At 37.3% G+C, this 24,610-nt stretch overlaps 1 protein-coding gene across 3 annotated transcripts in view; it reads left to right on the forward strand.

The window, feature by feature from the left end:
* LOC145977715 (Golgi-associated plant pathogenesis-related protein 1-like) overlaps positions 1-12,897 on the forward strand; it is a 179,974-nt gene extending 167,077 nt beyond the window's left edge. For all 3 annotated transcript variants that reach the window (XM_083109954.1, XM_083109955.1, XM_083109956.1), the window contains exons 4-7: positions 4,888-4,979; positions 5,937-6,065; positions 6,546-6,753; positions 8,137-12,897. In XM_083109954.1, coding sequence (XP_082966080.1) covers positions 4,888-4,979; positions 5,937-6,065; positions 6,546-6,753; positions 8,137-8,288 — 581 coding nt within the window. In that variant the 3' untranslated portion in view covers positions 8,289-12,897. The remainder of the gene's footprint in view (positions 1-4,887; positions 4,980-5,936; positions 6,066-6,545; positions 6,754-8,136) is intronic.
* The last annotated feature ends 11,713 nt before the right edge of the window (positions 12,898-24,610 follow it).

The raw sequence follows: 24,610 nt of genomic DNA on the forward strand, positions 1-24,610 counted from the left end.
TTTCTGCCTTGGTCAGCATATTGAGTTTTTTATATCATGGAAACAAGGCTTAATTGTGTAATAATCACTTAAGGTGAAAATGACGTGTATAATTCTAGATTTCAAGAGCTTCGGGAAATTTCGAACATTTCCCGTCCCGAAAATTGAGAATTTTTTCCCGTCCCGAATGTCGGGATTTAAAAAATTTCCCGTCCCGATCCCGTCCCGACCCAAAATTTCTGTCCCGCACACCCCTAGTGAGTATTACTCCTAAGTACTTGAATTTGGAAACTGGTTCAAACCAGTTGTTATCAATAATTAGATTTTGATTATTACCTAACACTTGGTTTCGGCCTGTAAGCATATATTTAGTTTTCTCTTTGCTAACTTCCAAACCTTCATGATCAACTGGAAATAATATTTGACCTGAGCGTGAGCGAAGCTGAGATTGACCGGACCGAAGCTTGATCGCGAAACTGAAGCTCGTTGAGCTATTATTGTGGTCACTTTTTGATTACTGTGATGTAGTTTTTGGCCCTGGAGTCTCAGTCAGAGATAAAAGGAAAATTTAGGTGATGCAAAATTCTTGTATACGATTTGGATTGAACATAAGAAAATATGAACATATCCTTCCTAATTTGAAAGAAAATTTTAACAATGGACGGAAGAAGGCATCTGCACTATATCACTTTCGTAAACAAAATTTTAAAAGTAAGTAAACCAGATTATCTATTCAGAAAACTTAAACTAGGCACTCAAAAACACTCACACTCCAAGCGAGGGCATAACAAACTTTTTACATTCATTACAGTACCGCCTCCTTCAAATCACCATTCTCGGTAAATGCCAGTGACGTGCACTGAGGAGTAGTAGCAGAGATAGATGTATCAATCTCGCATCTCTAATTATTTTCAAATCACAATATTTATTGTCTTGTTAAAGCCACAGTTCATATGCAACACTTTCTTTTTCACGCGCTTCTAGTCCCTCAGTGTGATCCGCGGACAAAACTGGCCTAGCTCGCAGTTCCAGGTAGAAACGGCCGCCCGAACAAAAAGGGAAGATTTCTGCCTCTACCTCCCTTGCCCCCGCTGCAATGGTTGAAAGCTGAAAGCCCGTGCTTTCAGGTCCCCCAGCCTATCTCCTATAGGACAGATAGGGGATTGGTTTCCATTCGATTCCTTTGTAAATTCTCTAAAGAACTCAAGGGAAAATTTTCTGCAGTACTTATGTTCTCTGTATTTACACAACCTTTTACACGTTGTACAATATGTATGTATAATATGGGATGTAGTTTTATTATTTATGAAATTGGAACGTGTTATGTGCAGACAATAATGTTATGCTTTCTTTATTATTATTATTATTATTATTATTTCAAATATGGAATATATAATGATTAAATTACAAATATTTGCTCAGGCTCTCTCTCGCTCTCGTTTTAGTAGTGTTTTATTTTTAAATATACTAATCTCTTGGCCTCCAACGGATGTATTTATTTGGGCAAGAGATCGCACATTCATATTGTTGTTGGTTTGGTTTATTTTACTTCGCTTTTCTGCCACATTTGGTTATCGCGAAAATGAGGATGATGTGATGAAATTAATGAAGGGACCTCGAACAATCCAGGCCGAGATTCGAACCCGTGATGAGCGTGCATTCTTGTTCCTGTGTTGTACTCTGCAGTGAATAGTGAAATAATTTGGAATGAAAAATGTATCTCAGAACTCAGGAAGCCAAATGAATATAATAGAAGAAACTACAAAAAAGTGTGTTTTGTTACCTGTTTTGTTTCTGTGCATAAAGTGTACTTAAAACACCAAATCAACCAACCGTGGGGGAGTGGTTATCACAGCGCGCTACGACACCAGGAGTTCCGGGTTCGAATCCCGACCTGGACATGGATGTTCTTTGTGTTTGTCCCTTCATTAATTTATTGTCTCATCTTCGCAATTAACCAAATGTGAGAAAAAAGCGACGCTAAGTAACAAAAATCAAGTCAAATCATTGATTGATTGCTTGATTTGGTTTATTTTACTTTGCTTTTCCGCCACTTTTGGCTAATCGTGAAGATGATACAATATAATTAATGAAGGGACACACTCAAAGCAGGCGCGGTTGGCTGTATAGCGCAAATGTGCAGTGAACCCCCAGTAATATACAAAATAAACAATAACTGAGAAGTTCATAAGCGTAGAGTGGCAAATTCTCTTAGTGAGAAGGAGAAACCGCGGGCCAGAGCCACTCAGCTCCCCTCTAGTTCCGTTTCGTGCAAAGCCTCCGCTGAACCTCCGCAAGGCAACCCCTACCATGCTAAAAGCATAGGACGGCTAGCAGAAGCTCGACGCGTACATATGGCGAAAATACATGAAGTCTGAGACTGGAGGAAGGTCGTCTCGTCAAAACGGACATGCGCAGTTCGTAGGATCACCAGCGAGCTGGAGTCAACCACGCTCTTCTCTCTTCCAGTGTTGCACTATGTGTTTCAATTTGAATTCATTTGGCATTCTCTTTGTATTTTTATATTTTACAAGACTTATTAGATTAATGAAGAGGGTGTAATATAAATGTAGAGGTGACCCCAAACGAAAGCTAGAAGTAAAGATGATGGGACAAATAAGATAAATATGATAGGAAACAACTTGCCTACACATTCAGAGTTTTCATCTTTAAGATGGAAACACTTCAGGTGGAAGGAGCCGAAAAGTCAAAAATAGCGCGAGGGCGAGGGGTTGCTTATCGGACAAGACTTAAACAACCTTTTTGTCTTCTTACGTCAGACTAAATGCTTTCGTTGACATGTTAGGCTTTTTAGGTTTAGTTGTCTTAGAATATATACACTCAATTTTCGGGGCTTACCGTGCTTGACCAAAAATATAATATTTGCTATTTATTCAAGCCTAACCTAACAATGAAGGCATTTCGCACTTACGTCAGAAGACGACCAAAAAGTTGTTTGGGTTTCGTGCGATCAGTTATACTCTAGCACGAGAGGGTGTTCGAAGGGACGCGCGCATTTGACTTTGTTACGTGTCATTGTCTCCATACTTGTTAGTTTGTTTTGAAGTGCATGGCTGGTGATTGAAATATATATGGCATAGTGATACGTTGAGTGAAGTGAGGTGGATTGTGTATTGGAAGGAGTGTAGTTGTTGCTGTGCGAGAAGTTAACATATTGAATAGAATAGAATCTAATCGCTTTGATTTAGCGATATACTTTCGAATAGTTATATAAGAATTATCTTGTAATCAAGTGGTCTTGGGTTCGATTACTGACACATACTCATTTTAGCAGGCAGAGATTTGTATTTTTAACTGTAGGTTCAGGATCCAGTTCCAATAATATAGTCTATTTGCCAGTGGTGGGACCAGAAAAGAGTTGGCAAGAGTGGAAGAGGCAAAATTGAGGCGAGAATATTTTCTGAATTCTGAGATACCCCTAAATACAATACCATACGAAAATCTTAAATTAAAATGTTCGCCCCCTACACACACACTCCTTGGTGCTGTCACTGTTATCTGAACATAAAGCAAATTAACTTTGTCAGTAATCTACCGGCCAAAATTTGATAATTTTCCCAGTACTATCTCTACGAACCAAAGCGTGTAGTGTCTCAAAAGGTTTAGATAACTCCACTTTGCATAATTTTGGTGAACCCCCAGGGAAATTATGCACGAGCGCCTGACTCAAAGAATAACCATGGCCAAGCTGAGATTCGAAACCAGGATCTCTGGCTTAGTAGTCAAATCAAATCTTTTTTTATTTTCAAATAGGGGTGGGGGTTACGTGTACTTTTTTTAAGTACTCATTCATCATTTTGCAATCTTTTCCTGTTATTGACGTTCTATTTTTAGGAATATTGGGCCCTAAAGGGGAGAGGGGTATGAGCCACACCAACCCCCCCCCTTGAGCACGCGACTAATTGCTACCCCAAGTGTCGATGTCACCGCACGTCACTGGTAAATGCAGTTTCAACCTGGAATAAATTGCCCATAACAATAACTACCCAATCAACACCCCATGTTCTTAAATCCAAAGCAAAGGACTATCTACTATGTCAACAGAATCTAGAAGCACACGTGAATAATTACATCCCACAATGGATTATGTCAATATAAGAACTTGGTATTACTTCGTGTCAAATATTTCTCTTCTTGCACCATTAAACATTCACAAAAATATGCATTTACATGTACATGTGTGTGTGCATATATATATATACTTAATATTGTATTTAATGAGTGTATTTAAAATTTAGTTTTATGTAGTTTTGCAAAGGACACGTAGCCCAGTTTGGTGCTTAGAAAATAAACAGACAAAAGTCGAAGACCTATTGAAACACACAGACCATAGGGTCCCAAATACATCCATTATATGATGCTCGACCAATATTGGTCCAAAATGAAAGACTAACATGGCATCATGTCATCAGACATCTAATTATGACCCTTCGATAATTTCTTACATTTTTTTCTCACCCAAAAGTGGCACTCTGGAAAAAAAATTAACCTTGTCTTTCGCCATTTATTAATGTATAGCATGTTCTGTATGGAGTTAACGGATCATGTTAACTATTGAAAAATATCTTGATGGACGAGGCTTCACAATGCAGAAAACCCGGTGTAAATATATCTTACAGTTTTCATGTTGTAAGCCATCAAAGTTTGGGTTGCACGACTTTTGAAACACACTGTAGTTTTGTTGATAACATACTTAAAGGGGCGGGGACAGGCTCCATGGGCTCACCCTTTAAATTTGACTTTGTTACTAGTACACACAGTATAACTAGATGCAGCACTAAAATACTGTTGTCGCCGAAATGTGTCAATTTTAAAAGTAATGAATTCTTGCTTTCAGAGGTGACTTAATTGTGTAACGAACATTACTTATTTAATATCTGTTTTCAGGAACATCTGCTCCCTTGCTGAAACCTGGTCTCTTCAAAGACTCAACCCGATCTATAAGTTCCTCACCGCACAGAGGAGTCAACAAAAAGGAGGTAAGTTAATGAGTGTAATTAATATCATTGAAAGTAACTTTTCTCTATTTTAGTAGGTTTCTCTGTATAGCGAAATGTTTAAAGAAAAGACTTGCCACAAGAAAAAGCATGAGTGTTGTGTGTAGTGAGTGTGCAATGCTTATTTTAGATCACGTTTGTACCTTTGTAGGTTAAAAATGAAGATAAATGATAAATTCATTAAACAAACAGATCAGGGGAAAATGTTACATCCATGCTTTACTCATAATCTGAACACATGACTTCTAGCTTAATGGCATGCTTAACCACTCCACTACAGAGACTAGTATTGTGATTTTTGAATGGTTTGTTGGTAGTAGATAAAGTGTACTTAAGGAGGCTTGAACGATTTTTAGCATTGTTCATGAATAATTTTGGGGTATATACTGTTGCTTAATTTTTATCATCATTATTACATATTAATATTTTTACTGTAATTTTTTACTCTTTTCCTGGAGTTTTCTAGATTGATGTCACATTGCAAATTGTACATTACTATTTTCATTTACCTTTTTTAGACTACACATTACTTATTTTGTAAAATGAGTTACATTATATGAAAGTCATTTTTTTTGTAATTTCTATGGAGTCGTGTGTCATTTGTTCAATTTATGTCTACTGGTAAAAATCATGCATAAATCAGAATTTTTTTTGCGTGTTTTCCTTTTATTTTTTCTTGTGTTTTTCTCTTTTTGGTATCTTAATGTTCTTAGTTTTTAAATATTTCTCTTTTTGATATCTTAATGTGTTTTCACAAACAGTTAGTTGTCAATTTATAAAATGGAAAGTAGAGATGGTTAAGTGGAAGAAAAGGCTTGTGCCTTAACTTCGGCATCCAAAACAAGGAATACATAAATAAATAATAAATAAATATTTTTTTCAGCAGATGTTAGAAATCACATGTGTGTGATTTTATATACTTTTCTGATTTTCCTCCAGGGAAGAAGTGAATCTAGCACCAAATCCAAGAAAGCAGATGATCCAGAAACATTTGCACAGGAAGCTTTGGAGAGGCACAACTTCTATAGACAAAAACATGGAGTTCCACCTCTTAAACTTAACAAAAAGGTATGTTAAAGATTTCAATACATATTTGGACCCCCTTCAAGAAAGAATGTCATGGAAATATTTGTTGTCATTGACAAATTGATCGATAGTCTTGAGTGCATTGTAGCCCAGGGTACAGATTTATGAAGGGGTGTGTGCAAATAATTGAGGGACATCTAAAAAAAAAAGAAAAAAAAAAAAGCTTATTTGTTAACAGATTAACGTTTAGAATGTAAAGTGAATTGATGCTGACAAATCAGAATTCCCTGGCATTTTACTGGTCCTCAAATTCCCTGATTTTTCCAGATTCATCGCCAGCCTGGCTACCTATAGATATTTTTATTTTATAGTTAAATTACAAAAAAAATCCAAATTTTTTACTTTTATTTTTAACATGAAATATAAGAATTCAAATTTCTAGAAACCCAGATTCTATTTATATTATTAATATTTTAATTATCATGAAACTTCTTTTTCTTATTTAACAAATTTTGTTTTTAGATTTGCCAAGCGAGTGATAGCTGGGCGAAGAAGCTAGCTGTGAGAGGAAGGGCTGCACATAGTCAAAATCCAGAGTATGGAGAAAATATATACTGCAGCTGGTCATCTGATCCAAATCATGATGTAAATGGTCAGCAACCTGTTGAGAACTGGTATAGTGAAATCAAATGCCATACATTTGGCAGAGAGCCCAAAGATCTTCAATCTGGTAAGTGATTTTAAAAGTATACATTCTGTAGAAGTAGCATGGAAGTTAAGAGTCCTGCATGGGACCACATTTGCTCACTTGTAATTATTCAAGTCCCCCCCCACCACACCTTTGAGCGTAGTGGAATTATTAGTATGTGTTATTGCCATGTGTGAGGTCGTCACATGGAGACGACATGAGAGCCTAATAAACAGCACTGTCAACCTAAAACCAATGCATGGAAGGAAACTACTCCATGCAATTACAATTCTAAATAATAAGTCTGTACATTACTATATAACACCCAAATATGATATCTAAGAGAGTATGAAATATCTACAGACCGAAACGTAAAACGGAACCCCTGGATACACATGCTGACAGACCTGCCTAAGCAATTAAAATTATCATATCACATGGACGTCCAGAAGGGGGGGGGGGCAAGGGGGCCCGCCCCCAACCCGGGTGGGGGGCACACTCCCCCTGGAAAATGAAAGTTCATGTAAAAAGTATATATTTCGCTCATAATTTCATTTCAGTCACAATAATTTATGTTAATTATTATTAGGGCTTTGAAGAAAAATTTTAATTTCAGACTGAAGCAGTGTTTTTTGAGGGGGCATCAGTATTATGGAAGAAAATATGCCTCCTTTTCCCCCTGGAAAAATATTACCTTGCATGCCCCTCCCTGGAAAAAAATCCTGCAGATGCCCATGTAGTGTCACAGTGCAACAAATACCTGACTACTGCATATAATTGTTCACTACGGAAAAAGATAATCGTACGGTAATAACATCGAACATAATTTAATATGACAATAATTGTAGAAATATATAAAATGTTCCCTAGGCAGTTTCAGCCCACAATCATCTATGTTATTTTCATATATCACTCTGGATTGGTTAGATAGACTAAACTACTTTTTCACCTGGACATGATGACTATCTTCACTTTAATTTCAATTTAACTGTGTCTTTTACTTCACGATCCATATTTGAGGCATACTACCACCACAAGCAAATGACAGGGCATGCTGATCATTTTGCTTGGTCGAGTGTTATTCACTCGTGAGGAAAGAACTCTTAATTATGTATGCTATCTAGCGTCGTCTGTGTGAACAATTGGGTACTTGAGCGAAATTCTCTCACTGCAGCACTCTCTCTAATGGAAGTATAGAAATATCACAGGAATGTAATCTGCACAAAATTCATGAATTTTAGGGAAAGTTATGCGTTAATGTTCCCAATGCATATTTATTTACAAATACACAATTCAGTACTACAATGGTGGTTGGGAAGAAATTTTGATTGTCATCAATTTTTTTATAACTATTATATGTAACATGAGAAAGCAGAAAATCACAGCTAAACTGTGCTTGAATAAATGTCCCAAATCTCGTTCCAGGTCACTTCACCCAGGTGATATGGAAAGAAAGCAAAGAACTCGGAATTGCTAAGGCAAGAGGAAAGGATGGACATATATTTGTGGTGGCCAATTATTATCCACCAGGAAATTTCATTGGTCGCTATGTTGAGAATGTCCTACCTCTCAAATAATTTATCATTCCATTCTGAGTTTACCAATAAAACCTCAGGGCTTATGCCAAAGACAGTGTCATAGACAGATTTATGTTATCCAATAAATACACTAGTAACATTTTGTGTAATTTTTGTGCATGTATATACCATAAATCAGCAAGTTTGTAAATAGTTAACTTTTCATAGCAAGATACCAATACCTGCGCTTAATTACTGATAGTAATTTTACATAAAAGATTTTACACTCTTTCTCTCCAAATAACTGGCTTGTAGTTAATGGCTAAATCCAATGCACATCTTTGTTGTACCTTATATTGACTGTTGGAAGTTTTTAGTATTAAATTTGTTCAAAATATATACCAAAGACATATAATTTATATGTTTTGTATTATAATTTCCTAGTAACATGGCAGTATAAACAACTCAAGAATACTGTGTTAAAGATTCAACGCTAGCGGTATCCTGTATTTATTACAGTGTGTAATTTTCTGGATATTTTATACTATATATATGAATATAATATAAATATAAGTGTCAGTTCCAAACTAATGTGCAATACATTCTACCTGTCAGAATTAATTTTGTTATTATCATTCCAGATTTTATTCTAGTTTTCTTCCTTTTTTATGTGTAGTGATTTGAACCGAAGGCATAAATCATTTTCATTCTGGCACAAACATTTTTTCAGCAGTAAATTTTACCTTAGTTGCAAAATATATACACAAAGTTAGAATTTCTTCCTATTAGCCCAATGTTACAAGGAGTGGATTGTTGGATGGCTTGAAATGCATGTTTTAAGCATGATTTAGAAAAATGTTGTATTGATATTTTTAATGATCTCATTCAAATATTTATATGTGTGAATACATTATCATTCTAGAATTTTCCCAATGTGTTTTACTTGAAAATTGTTTTTTGAAGAATAGGAACTTATGAAGGTTTAATTTCTTTTCATGGAGTCAAATAGTCTTTTCAGTAAGGGGACTCTACCTACATTTTGAAAATCTCACATCATGGCATTATGATTTCTCCAAAATTAAAAGTGATAGTTGGTGTAAACTTTGTGATGTGTCCTTCAAATGATAATAACTTTATTTTATGGTTTTATGCATTTTGAAGTTTCAGAGCCACAGTTAAAGAAATATGTGAATTTTTGATACTTGAAAATTTCTACGTAGTACATCTCCTGTGTGTGCCTAATCTACAATAATTGAAAAATTTTGTTCCTAATATCGCACACAACGCTTTGTAAGTTCTAAAAGTTGGATTTAACAAAGGAGTTAACATATACTAATAACCAATAATGTCTATGAATGTTGCAAGAATGGTATTTATGCCATGACAAAGACAAACCAAACAGTAAAATGCATAAAGTGTAATCCAAAACATTTTGTTTGTTCTCTGCACTTTTTCAGTCTCGACACAGATAAGAGTTTTGTAGTTGTCTGCACCTGAACACTTCATGATTCTACACTTGAGACACACAAGCCACTTTTCACCCTGTCTCTCCTCCAAACATCTCTAATTCCCCAATGGCATAGTGATAATATTGTTGCCTTGTAATCAAGGGATCCCAGGTTCAATACCTGGGGAGGCACATAGTGGTTCAGATCCCACTTTAAACTGTAGGTTCAGTCCAAATTAGCTTTTCTGTGCATAAAATGAACTCAAAAACTAAAACAAAGAAACTAACTAACTTCACTTGCAGTGTCATCATCATTAGCGTGGCATTTGAAAACTATTCAGTGGAGGGGACGGGGGGAATCCAGTAACCACTCTTGAATCCAGTAACTCACCCTATCCCAAAGTCCTAAAAATTAGCAACCAGAGGGAGGGGAATGCCATAACCAGAATAGGGAATTCCCCTCACCTTCCACTTCATATACCACCCTCATTATCTTCTACTATGGGTGATCTTTGCAAAGTCTTCTTTGCTTGATTCTGGGGCTTTTTTCTTTTTCATAGTTGGTAGTATCATTGCTCTACTTGAACCAGCATGTTTTAAGCTGGCAAACATTGCTCTTGCTTGAACTGGCAAATCTTATATCACTTTTCATGTTTTCTTCCAACCATTTTTCCATCAACAAGAAAAGTTTGTGTCATATGGAAAACCTCAAATATTTCACTGATTGCAAATATAGCACAGCACAATATTAAGTGGCCGGCCACTGCAACTACTAATAAAAGCTACAATACTGAGTAATTATGTTGGCTGTATCACATATGTTTGTTAATGATGGCAATATTTGGAGGGGAGGAAAACGTGAAGTTCACACAGCACAGTGAACCAGTCTGCACATATTCAGGCCCCTCATAGGATAGGTGGCTTATTTACAGCAACAAGTTCAGTCTATTAGCTGAGGCTGCAGTTCATATTTGCATAGATACCATGATGGTGTGTGATATTAGGAACATGTTCAATATTGGACACATTTCCTTTATCAGATAAGTTATTTGTGTAAGTAGTGAATTAAAAGGAGCAACTTTTATTAATTGTTTAAAATATCTCTTTTGGGGGAGCAAGTATCAAAAACAGGGTCTCTATAAGAACCTTTAGCATAGTCATATTATTACTGCCATCAATTACAAAGAACAAACTTTGGAGAGAAAGAGTTTCATTTAAATAATAAATGTATTCAATTCACAAGACATACTGTCTGTGATCACTGAATAGTGTGATATATACATATATATTTAATATTTCTACAAATTGTATTACTTATATTTAGTTATGATGTTACATTAAGCATAATATTAAACAATAGTTGGAGCATTGCAAAACCTGCTAGTGTACATGAGAAAAGTGAGTGAATTGATTTTCTTTTTGCTATATCTGAAACCTGATTGGTTCTTAATTGAATTCAATCATAAGAACATTTCTTATTAATTATTCTTTTGTTTGCTGTGTGATATGATAGATCATGTTTCAGTATAATTTGCAACTTGAAAAGAATTGCACACACAAGCATTGCTATAGTTCTCTCTAGACAGTTAGACGGAGATTTAGTGTAGGACTTTATAATTTGCATGTGTTGAGAACTGTATAAAATGTGAAATGTAAACATTTGCAGCTAAAATGTTTGGGAACCCCGCACAATCAACAGTGTATGGAAACAAATTAATTTTATATTTCTGGTATCTCTAGTTAGCATTTCATTATTCGCAACTAACAGTACTTGCAACATAGATTAACTTACCTACTTCTCAATACACAATTTAGTTATTTTTACACTAATAACTAAATAACTTACTATAATTATCACTTTTGTAATTTCACAATTCTTTATCTGTGTAAGCTCAACACATATTACAGATATTTCATTCATTACAACTTAGAATGCAGTTACTGGACTAAATGCATTCCCCAAATTGTATTATTTGTGTTTTGTCTCCTCTTTGAACATTCCTTGTGTATTAGGATTGAATTTACTTTGTACTGTGCTAATTTCTTCAGATGGAAATCACCTGATCAATTTATTGTGTGCCTTTTAGCACTGACTGTTTCAGAGCACAGCGTATCAAGTGTGATAAATTATGTGTGTATATACATATACATTTGTTCCTTACAATATTCTAACTGTATAAACATAATATGACTGAAAGTGCAAAGCGAAAGATAGGGAGGGAAATAGATTGCCATTAAAATACAATATTAATTATACAAATCAGAATTTGTCATCAATAAATTACATAATGTAATGTGTGTAATGTACAGGGTATGCTACTAGAGTTATGTATTAAATTATTCTAAAATCACATTGCATGGGTTCTACAACTACATTCTAAATTCTTATGTTACCTATATTTAGCAGCTAGTTATCATCATTTTATTTGTATGTGCATATTTTAAATTTTCCATTGTTTTTAAAAGTTTATATATGGAAATTTAGGTCATAAACAGCTGTCATAAATAATTAGTTACATTTAAATTCATAAATACTACTTTCTTTGGCAGAAATAAATGTACTTTTGCCCAAATGTGTATGTATGACTTGGAAGTAAATAATTAGCATATTATACAAAATGTAAAATGTTTTAAAATGCAACATAGTTATCAGTTTACATGAATACATATCTTCTTTTGCCATAAATTATTTGGAAATAAATGTTAACTACCCTTATTTCTTATATTATGGAACCACCTACTGTATCATAGTGTAAAATGTATACAAATACTCAATCGGGTTGTAGCAGTAATTTTATGCATTTTTACCTTCAAACTAGTGTGGTATAACTAAGGATTGCTTTAAAACTCACCACAATGCCTTATAAATAGGAAAATAATTATGTAACCATACAGTATGAAATTTAAAGACACCATTCTGTAGGAATTACTCTTAGTTTTGTAAAAAAGAAAGGAATGCCAATTTTTTTAGTACACCGTTTTGATAAGAAAGTTGTTTTCAACAGACCAGAAACTTGCCTTGATGAGTGAAATGAATAACTTTGATCTGAGATTGCAGATGTGTGTATGTACATATGTATGTTAGATTGAATTGAGAGTTGACATGTGAAATGTATTCCTAACAATGGAATCAAATTGTAATTGATCAATGAAATTTACTGTGACTTTTATGTACCATAATAAACATACAAACATTCCCTAATGATCTGAAATAAATATTAAACTTAATTCTTTCTGTTTACATTATTTTGCTTTATACTGTTGAATTGTTAGGTGATTACTATATATAAACTTGATGAATGTCTGTTATTGATATTACTAGCTTTAAAGAAAAGTGACATCAAGAAGTTTGAATGTTTGCTTAGGACATGCTATTATTGAGTGACATGTTGATTTCTCGTGTAAGTTAATACTGGGCCTATTCTAACATGAGAGCTGACTGCATGGGTAGCAAATAATTTGTGCACTCTTTAATATTTTTTAAATTCTAGCACAAACTAGTACAACATTTAAAATTTCTCAGAAATCGTAAACAAATTGCAAAGCAACTTTGCATTCTACAGGATTTCATAACTATTTTCTGAAATTATTAAAAAGCATAGAAAATTAAATGCATTAACAGTTGGGCTGAAAAAGTTCGTAGGCTGACTCATAGATGGCGTTACTAGAATTAAATCCATGTGATTTTTACTTAGTACTAACCTTCAAAAGATACGTGTATAAATTTCACAGCTGCCGGATAATTAGTTCGTGAGATATAGCATTGTGAGTGAAGCAGCTTTTGTTATTGTGAAAAAATGGATAAAAAAGAATTTTGTGTGTTAATAAAGCATTGCTTTTTGGCGAAAAAAAATACTGTTGAAGCCAAGGCTTGGCTTGATAAACATTATTCGGACTCTGCACCAGGAAAATCAACCGTTGAGAAGTGGTTTGCTAAATTTAAACGAGGCGAAATGAGCATCGAAGACGAAGCACGCAGTGGATGCCCCAAAGAGGCTGTTACCGACGAAAACATCAAAAAAGTCCACAAAATAATTTTAAATGATCGTAAAGTGAAGTTGATCGAGATAGCTGAGATTATTACAGAGCGTTGTTGGAGCGTTTAAAGGATGAAATCACGAAAAAACGGCCCCATTTGAAGAAGAAAAAAGTGCTGTTTCATCAAGACAATGCACCGTGTCACAAATCAATGAAAACGATGGCAAAATTATATGAATTAGACTACGAATTGCTTCCCCATCCACCATATTCTCCAGATCTGGCCCCCAGTGACTTTTTCCTGTTTGCAGACCTTAAAAGAATGCTCGCTGGAAAGAAATTTAGCACTGATGAAGAGGTAATCGCCGAAACTGAGGCCTATTTTGAGGCTAAAGAGAAATCGTACTATAAAAATGGCATCGAAAAATTGTATGACCGCTATAATCGTTGTATCGCCCTCAAAGGCAACTATATTGAATAATAAAATCGAATTTTGTCAAAAAAAATTTTTTACTATGTTAGCCTTCAAACTTTTCAGCCCAACTGTTATTAATGTTTCTTTGGCAGCCATATAATTAGTGATATTATTGGGTTCTGAATACGATATCAGATTTAGATACATCAGTGTTGACCTAGTGTAACAAGGACAATTGATGAACTGGTCGACTAACAAGAATATCTAGGGAGCCATGTAAAAGCAAAAATGAGCATGATACCAAAGTCATAGATGAGGAAGTGAACTGGGTTAAGAACAGAGGACAACCAAACAAGAAAAAAAAATTGAAGAAGAGTAAACATTGTTGTCTTTCAAGAAAGTATTGGAACACTATTCAATTAATGGTGTTCTCCATTTGCAAATAAATATTTTTAGTAAAAACTGTCTTGCTCCATTCGCAACAAAAAAAAAAAATCTGTAGGCTAAGAGTCACTTAAAAATAGTTATTAGCAATGCATATAATAAATTCAGAGCGTTTCTGGGTACCATGTTCATCCCTCCGCCACATACAGATAACAATTGGCTATTCTGCAAAGTACAGTCCTTTGGAGAATATGGTACTTCTCTAATGTTCAGCCAATGATACAACCCCGTGTTTCCAATACAAGTTGGCAGGCTTGTATAAAAAATAAAATACAGGTGATTCCATTCATCACATACCCCAAGGAACTGAACTATCTGCCCCTCAAGAAGTGTACCAAGGACAAAACAGGAGGTAAGTAATTGGAGGTGCAAGGTCATGGCTGTAAGTTGATTGTGGTAGGATCAAAATCTTGAATTTTCTGGTAAACCACATATCGGAGTTTTAAGTTTTTGGGACTGGACCTACAGTTGGATCTGAGCCACTATGTTCCTCCACCGGATATCTAACCCAGAAGCTCTTGATTAAAAGACCGTGACATTACCACTATGCCATTAGGGAGGCACGTGAACCAGACATGAGGTGGTGGTGCAATGCATGAGGATGCTCTCTTGGTTCACCATTACTGGGTAATGTTGGAGCGTCATACACTTGTTCGTGGTGGTCGGTATATGGGTTCCAATCGACATCTCGACCTTGTGGTACAAGTTCTCAGTGGTCAAGGTCCCCGAAGTTTCATCAAACATTTTCACAGCTTGTCCTACTTTCCCTGACGAAGGCATTAGCACATTGGGTCTCAGGATAATGAAGAGAAACCCACTTATCATTTGTTACAATTTTTTGCCAAAATTGTCATGGTGTGGATTTTTGCAGTAGTTCGAGACGAAAGGTGACTGCTGAACTTGCTACGGAGTCAACTAAAGGGAAACCACCCGAGGTCAAATGCAGGTAAAGAACTATGATGATTTGGTGGATTTAGTAGTGAAGGGGCACAGCGGCAGGTATCCCCAAAGGACATCACTAACTTATTTATCCCAACAAAAACGTTCGAGCAATATAAAGTAATAGAATCCTGCAAGGACATCCTTTTCCAGGATGCCAAAGAATACAAAAAAGGAGTTTTGAGCAAATAGGCAAAAGAATACTCAATCTTTTTCCCATTGAAATGTGCCACCATTGCAAATCGAATTCAGGACATCTTGATTGTACGTCAATAATGTTAATACATACTAACTAAATATATAACTTATCAATAAATGATCAGATAGATATCTGTATCTGAAGAAGTCACATGGTAAGTTTGGTTTAGGATTTTTTTAAATTTAAATATCATACCGAAGTCTGTCGAACAAGATTGATATTCTGGGATATTGGGCAAAAGGTATAACTCTACCGGATTTCCGCTAAATGAGAAGACAACAGTACTGGGCAATGTCAGCGAAAATCACCACAGCGACGAACCAGCCACAGACGTTGCCAAAGCTTCCTGCACCCAGTGATTTATCCAACACCTACAAATAGCATAGCCTCAACTCTTTCATAAAGCTCAAATTATGATAATTTTGTCACCAAATTTTCGCTTACACTCCCTAGATACAAACTTACACCCCAGTCCCCAGCGATTCAAAATTTTGGATAAACCGCTGCCTGTTCAAACCCCCTGTTCAAAGGGTCAATGACCTCTACATATTACAGTCCTGTATACTCTGTCCCAGGAATCTCTGGAGTGAGCGACCAAAAGCAAGCCTGCACTGGTGACTCAAGAGAGCTCGACCAATGAACACGTGCGAGGGAACAGGATTGCATGGAGGGTGAAAGCAGCTCCCAGCATTTTGTATCGGCATGTAATGCTTCGTTTCACCCACCTCCTTCCTATTCTTCTGCGTAACCTTCCACCAGAGATTCCCAGCATAGAGTATAGTCCCAGAATTTTCACAGGGTATAAGATGTTTTGTGAAATGTTAAATTGAGACCATGTTTCCATTAACTTTGGAAGAGTTTCCATTATTAAAGCATTTAACTTATACAAAAAATGTAATAAATGGTATACTGATGATGATGATGCTATGAAGGCATTTTTAAAATAAAAAAAAATGAAACGCATAGCATGTTATTGTATTATATTTTCTTGTTAATACTGCTTTTGTAAATTATCAGTCTGTATGTTTTAATAATTCTGATAATTACACAAAAAATGAAAAATTTGGAAAAACACTTAAAACAGCAAAGTGAACAGAGAGAGCAATATATATATATTTCATTTCGTTCTCTTCGTTCTAAAACAGACCTCAATTTCCACGTTAACGATTAGAACCAGGGTTGTTAAGGGTCCAGGAAGCCATAAATTGTAATGGGTTCTATTGGGTTCCGCTGCAGGACCGGAATCTTTTTTTCTCTATTGTTTTATTGAAAAAAAAGTTCCAGTACTGTATTTAAATTCATCTGGAGAAAAAGGTTCCTGGGCTGTATTTAAATTCGTACAGAAAAAAGGTTTCTGGACCGTACTTAAATTCATCCGGATAAAAGGTCCCTGGACCGAATTGAAATGCTTTACAGATAGAAAGGTTCTTGACGGTCCAGAACCCATTTGCGTGTGCTAATTTTCTCTCCTTCACTGGAATTGAATTTATTTTAAATTCCTGGACCTTTAACAACCGTGATTAGAAGAATCTTTATAGTCCGCGGCCAATTGTTGTGGAAGAGAAAAACAAGATCATTGTTGAGACTTTCACATGGGACTTACTCGATACACTATAGTCCCGTTTCACCGAATTTGATGGGACCGATGGTGCTTCGGTTGAACGAAAATTCGGTTAAACCGGAATAAAGGTTTTTTGATATACAGCACGTACATTTTATTACGTACAGTATTTTGCTATATAGTACAGTATTTTTATATACAGTACATATGCATTTCAGCGTGTAGGCATAAACAAAAAGCTTACAATAATACGTACAAAGACAAAAGTGCTTCGTCGGAACTCCCGCGTAAAGCACGGTCGCGCACGAGTAACGGTTTTTTTTTTGTTTTTTTTTAGCGATTCGGTTAACCCGGAAATTCGGTTAAACAGGACTGTAGTGTACTTTGAAATCTTAAGTCGTGTAAAGTCAGACTTGTATACACTGGTTTTGATAATAAACGGCAGATCTCAATAACCTCGCTGCAGTTATGACCAAATTACACAAATATAAACGAAACGAAAGTAGAAAGTACACGGACCAAACTACTCTTTTTGCCATGAATAGCCGTTCTTACTCCACCCATCTTCCTACCACAGCGTGTGCCATGGTTGACAGTCGAAAGCGGTGCCACATTCCCCCCCCCCCTCTTTTCAGCTGTCAGCAACTTGTCTTTCTGTGGGTATGGTCACTGCATCGCCCAGCGAAATGTATATGAAGGAGGGATGAAAACACGAAGGTTAAAAAAATAAAGTGGGTGGTCTAAATATTATGCATCCCCTGAAAAAACGCTCAGAGGAACAATGGAGCGGGGGGGGGGGGGAGGATGGCAAGAAGCTTGCCAACACCGAACTAGCGTCCCTTTGTGTACTACACCGCAAGATTTATGACTGGTTGATCACCCGATTGGGGAAACTGAGGACCTTTAAAAAGGTCGAGGACTATAGAATACGTGTGCGCCATGGAAGGTTTGTTGCTAAACGCACGGCTATGAAATTAGGCGGGTGGCAGAAGTTTGCGCTGTTGCCACGTTGGCGCACAACCGTGTGTTCGGAGATTTAAGAGAATGAAAGATCTCGTTGTAGAGTTGGTCTTTGTAATCCATGTGATACAAACTGACAGTATTTGCTCGAAAGGTCAGGGATTGAGAGAGGTCGGTCTGACGCTCGAAATAGGCAAAGCAGCCCGGTTGACGTTGCCACACATTGCGCGGGAACCAGCGACTTTTGTCCCGCTCTCGCTTTGCTTTTCATATATGTGGCACCAGCGCAATTCTGCCCTACAGCCTGTTTTCATGGTCATGCCTTTAGTTATGTTTGTTGTGCTTGCAGCATGGAAGAGCTTTGTGTTGGGGGATACGAGAGCGAATGTTCAAAGCAAATAGGAAAAAAACACTGCGCGAAGAATTCTTGAAATGTGGAAAGAGCGTCTGAGGTGAAGCATGCGACACGAGTGTATCGGCAACAGCGCGAAGTCCCGAACAGCGTCTAAGTGAGTAGAGAAATTTGGGGAATTCTGCGTCCAACCTAGTACTAGGATGATTCATATCATAGCCTATTTTGATTAAAATTGAGCTATATTTTCATATCTTCTGGTGGATTTAGCTATTCTATAAGTGTAACAAAGTGCCTAATCCTATGCTCCTCATACTACAAGGTCTCTATCCTAGTACTAGGATGATTAAAATTAAGCTGGTGAATTTACCTAATGTATAAGTGTAACTAACAATCCTGTGCTCATCCTACTGTTAGATCCAAGGGGGTTTAACCGTGATCACAGTATATAAGGGCCAGGGTCAGACCCTGTTGTTTCGTTGGGTGTATAATGCCCCTCCTCTCCTCTCGCAGACCTTGAGAACGGGAACTTACACCCGTAAGTGAGATTGGGGAATGTCCCGAGAGCTGAGCTGGCTCTTTGCTCGCGTGACAGTCCAGCTCGCGACCGGGCGAGCTCGCGTGACAATCCAGCTTGCATGACCGGTCGGTCAGAGTTGACCGGTAGAGGAGAAACTCGTTCTCTGTAATAATATGTACGGAGACAATAAATCCAATGGCTGGGCTCACTCGGAATAATATCTACACGGACTAAACTATTTGCACGGGTGAATCGTAATAATACCTACGGGGGACAGTAAATGCACTGGCTGGGCTCTCTCGTAATAATATCTACACGGACTAAACTAGTTGCACGGGTGAATCGTAATAATACCTACGGGGGACAATAAATCCACTGGCTGGGCTCTCTCGTAATAATATCTACACGGACTCAACTAGTTGCACGGGTGAATCGTAATAATACCTACGGGGGACAATAAATCCACTGGCTGGGCTCTCTCGTAATAATATCTACACGGACTAAACTAGTTGCACGGGTGAATCGTAATAATACCTACGGGGGACAATAAATCCACTGGCTGGGCTCTCTCGTAATAATATCTACACGGACTCAACTAGTTGCACGGGTGAATCGTAATAATACCTACGGGGGACATAAATCCACTGGCTGGGCTCTCTCGTAATAATATCTACAGGGACTAAACTAGTTGCACGGGTGAATCGTAATAATATGTACGGGAGCAATAAATCCACTGGCTGGGCTTTCTCGTAATAATATCTACACGGACTAAACTAGTTGCAAGGGTGAATCGTAATAATATGTACGGAAGGAATAAATCCACTGGCTGGGCTCTCTCATAATAATATCTACACGGACTAAACTAGTTGCACGGGTGAATCGTAATAATACCTACGGGGGACAATAAATCCACTGGCTGGGCTCTCTCGTAATAATATCTACATGGACTCAACTAGTTGCACGTACTCAGGTAATCTCTCGCCAAGGGACCCAACTCGATTTTCTCCGAAGTGGGTTCTCCTATGGCCTTGGAGTACTAGAGGAGTGTGAATACTGGATAGTAGAGTAGAAGGAAAATCTGCATAATTTCTAGCAGCAAGAGGCACCAGCTAATTTATGAGATCCTTATTTTGTTCTGTGACACCCTTAATTTCTCTACCAAGACCGCTGATGGCATCAATAATCGGTTTGCTCCTGACGCTTCTTCTCTTCATAGTATCCTCGATTCTCGGATTTCCAGCCCTGAAGTCGTTTGGCCAGATAGTCGCGCAATTTCAGATTGTCTTGGATTTTATGTTTTGTCATAGGGCTTATTTATAACGTCACGACGTATCTCGTATCGACTCCACATTTATGAAATTGTTGATTTTCTTTCTGTATTTTCCATTGTTTGGTTTTCGAGTCATATCGATTGGAACAAATCCAAAATCATCTCTGTTCCAGCAGGAAGAGCAGAACTTCGAAAATTGATTGTAGTTTAAATCTCCTCCTACATAGTCATCATAGACATGTTTAAGATTGGTGTGGTCCTGACGAAACAGACAAACTAGATTTGTATTTTCGCGAAGTAACTATTTGGGAATCTTGGAATAAGTCTGAGCCAGATAAAAACAGTCTATTCCCCTGTGACGGCCCTAAGTGCAAAATTACGAATTTCATTTTGATTTTGCAAAATCACATCGTCGAAGACCACAACTGAGTTTTCGAGACAGTGGTCGAGTGGCTTTATTTCTGATCCAAAAGTGCCTATGCCCAGTCTCTCATACAATTTCATAAGCAGCTGGTATTTTGGTTGCTCCAAACTTTTTGAGAACACATGCAGGTATCTATTCTTCCAGTCTAACCAATTGGGAGCGAGCAGAAAATTATCTATAAGTAGTGTAGTTTTTCCACAACCAGATGGGCCTACAATGAGGCACCGGATATTGTCAGGTAGCAACCCACTATTTTCCCCCCTAGTCTCTAGTATATCGGGCAAGCGCCTCACCACATTCCATGTTGCTGTCATAGAATCACCTGGTCTGCATCGATCCAACTTTTTTTCTGGAAATCCCAGCCATTTCATCAATAACTTATTGTTTTTTCTACGTAACACTTTCTCGATGAGATATATATCTGGGTATTTGGTTTTGCTGAGCTCCTCTTCATAAAAGCACCATTTCAATATTTCATTGCGATTGTCTTTTATTATATGTGTATGCCTATTCCCTGGTAAAACTCGAACCACAGTAAACAACTCTATGCTCCAATTTTTGGTGAAGTCCTTTTCAAAAAAGTGTTTGAATTTGCTGATTCTCACTTGATCTCCTATTTTGTACTTTAGTTTATTGGTTGTGGGTCGATATTTGGGACAGTAAACAGTGGAAATCAATCGCACCTCGTCAGATTTGGTCACCTCAGCAGGCTTCATACGTATGGTTCTATGTATCGAGTTATTGTAATTATGAACAAGATCAGATAAAATTTTTACCCACTTATAGATACCCAGCAAACTGAACTGCCTCCACATATGATTTTTTAGTGTCTTGTTGAATCGCTCAATTATGTTGGCTTTCAAATCACTGTATGGGGAATAATGCCGAATATTATGCTGGTCCATTAATTTGATGAATATGGAATTGCAAAATTCTTTTCCTCTGTCTGTCTGTAAGTGATGGGGTATTCTGCCTTGCTCGAAAATAGACTTAAAGGCCTGTTTTAGATTTGTGACGAACAGCCCAAGCATATTTACTAAAAGTGTCTATTACAGTCAGAAAATACTTAAAAATCATGATTTATCTTATACAATTTTTTTTTTTCAAATTTCCTGTTCTTATTTCCACCAGGTCCGCTTGCCACAGATCATCTATTCCTTTTGTTACCACAGATAGTCGCTTGTAGTTACGGCGAGCTGGTCTGTGTAGTTATTTGACTATATCTTGTCTATGCATCGAGTGAGGTGAGAGAAGATTACATAAAAGGGATTATCCTCAGGGTACAATTCTTTGACTTCGAATAATAATTGGTCAACAGTTTCGATATCAAAAACAGACAATTGTTCATCCTCGTGTATTTTATATTTGTTGGTGGTATTGTCCCAATAATCTATTGGTATCTGAAGTGCTCTGAACACACCATCTCTTCTTTGTGTGGTGAGGAGCGGCACCTCGGAGTGTTTTCCCTTTTTCAAATATCCAAACTTCAGAAACCGAACAGTACCGCTGAGGAAAAATTAATGAGTCTGTGTGTAGGGATATAATTTGTAAATATTACCAGCCTTAACATATCTCCAGTGCCCTCGAGTATTTGGAACACTGTGAAGTCTGACAATCTCGACAGAGAACAATTGACGAGATACTGCTTCATCCAATCTGTTCAGCACCGGTTCCAGATGTTCCCGTATGGTGCGAAACAGCTCATCATAGCTGGATTTGATTCTCACATCGACGTACAGTTGTTTGATCTGGTCTTTCAAATCATGGAGCTGGGTAGTGAAACTTGATAAGGCCGATTCTTGATTTGTTTCCATGGCCACAATTGAAGCTTGATGTTTGAGATAATATGCTGTAAGCTCTCCACGAGCCTCAATTAGGAGCTATGGCTGGAGAGATCACGTACCTGCCTTCTGATTTCCACAAACCGTGAGTGGAGTTGGCTGACGATCTGGTTGGTGGGCAAAGTGGCGATGGTCTCTCGAATTTCAACCTGGATGTTTTTGATATCCTCGGATTTGAATATTCGATTCACTGCTCTCTTCACGGCTCTCAGTTCTTGAGAAGTAGGAAAGCTAGCTACAGTATTCTGGAGTGCCGCCAGAGCTTTTTTCACAGCATCCAATTCGGTGGCATCGGCTACAGTACTCAGGGCATCTAGGAGTTGTGTTATGTCATTTTGTGTAGGTGTCGATTGCTGCAGTATTTCCAATTTGTTCTGTATGTCATCTATCAGATGATGGAAATGGGATAGTTCGGATTCGGTGTTCAGATTTTCCAGCTTAGTAATCTGCTGCTGGACCATGCTCAGAGTTTAGGTGATGCCGGGTAATTTCGATTCCAATGTTTCTTGGACACTCGTTAGATCATTTTTCATGGATGCCAGAGTATCCTCGATGTGGGCTATGGTGCTTTGGATTTTCCCGAAATCCTCGTAAGTCTCGAGCTGGAGTTTGATGTTAGTAATACCGCGAATGATGGCATTGAGTTAACTGGAGGAGGGCAGATTGTTTATAAAATTTTCCAACATTTGAATTTTGGCTTGGATTTCAGTTATAACAGTGTGCAGCTCATCTGTTTGTAGTTCGATTTTTATATTTTCCAGTGTAGGAATCTCGAAGGATTGAAATTGCTCTCGCAAATCGGCAATTACACTATCATAATCCTCTTGAGTTTTGATATTCTGGATGATGGCTTGTAGTTCTGTGCGAATACTGTTTGTTTAATCATTCAGTTGTTGTTTCAGTTGTTCTGCATTGGTGGTCTGGGTTTGTCGGAATCTCTCAAGCCTACACTCTCTTCTAAGTTTTGAAGATTGTCCATTGAGGCCAAATTGGTGTATATTTGCAGTAGGGATTTGAGTTCGGCATCGATTTTGAGAATAGGATACAGACACTGAGACTGGAGGCTGGCTATCTCGGATTGGAGACTGGAATTGAGAGTTTCCTGCAATACTCGCAGATCAGTGCGTAATTTTTTTACTCTAATATCGAGCATAAGAATCTTATCGCTGTGATCATTGTGTTTTGTGTGACCGAAAATACCATTAGGCATTAGGGTATCTCTTTGATCTAATTGCATACATCTTTGCTCGCAATCCGACAAATCTTTTATAATATCCTTATTTTTTCTCATCCTTTAGTTTGCCCGGCACTTTTTGTTGTGGGAGGGGATACCAAATTTAGGGTGGCAAGAAGATGTGTCGAAATAATCGAGCAACTCAGGATGTTTTATGTCTTCATAGAGATTAGGTGTTTTGATGTAATATACAAAACTATCTGTATCCATATACAGAAGAGAGAGGTCATCTTTATAATAGGGTTTCATTGTATCATAGTGGAGCTCCAGCATGTGTAGCGTGGACATATCCAGGACCGCAGCTCCCCCATAGATCGGTTTGTTGAATATGATTATTGGTTTCTCCATTGGGAAGAGTGAGAAATCTTCATGATATATTGTGTGCGATTTGAATCTTGAATCTCCCACCAATTTATTACACTTTCTTCGATCGGATACCAGCGTCACATATACGCGCTTCCTAATATTCACCATGGTCTTACCATAGACCGCATTATTCATAAATTTGTAGAAATCCCTATCCAAATCTGAATTGGCGTCTGCTCTGTGTTTTGTGTTGGTTTCAATATAAGGCCTCAACCACTCCGAATGCCTGAATCTGAGGACTCTTCGGATTTGCACTATATTGACCCCCTTCTCCATCAAGAATATGATATTCTTATAGTGGATGACATATCTCTCTTTAGGCACGAGAGTCATCAGAAGCTTCTTCTGTTTTGATTTGGGTGGACACATGAACTCGTGAGCCGGTGGCAAATTGGAAAACAGATCGTGCAAATTAGGAGGAAAATCGAGATC

This window comes from Lepisma saccharinum, chromosome 23 (assembly GCF_977018435.1).
Source record: "Lepisma saccharinum chromosome 23, izLepSacc3.1, whole genome shotgun sequence".
NCBI lineage: Eukaryota > Metazoa > Arthropoda > Insecta > Zygentoma > Lepismatidae > Lepisma > Lepisma saccharinum.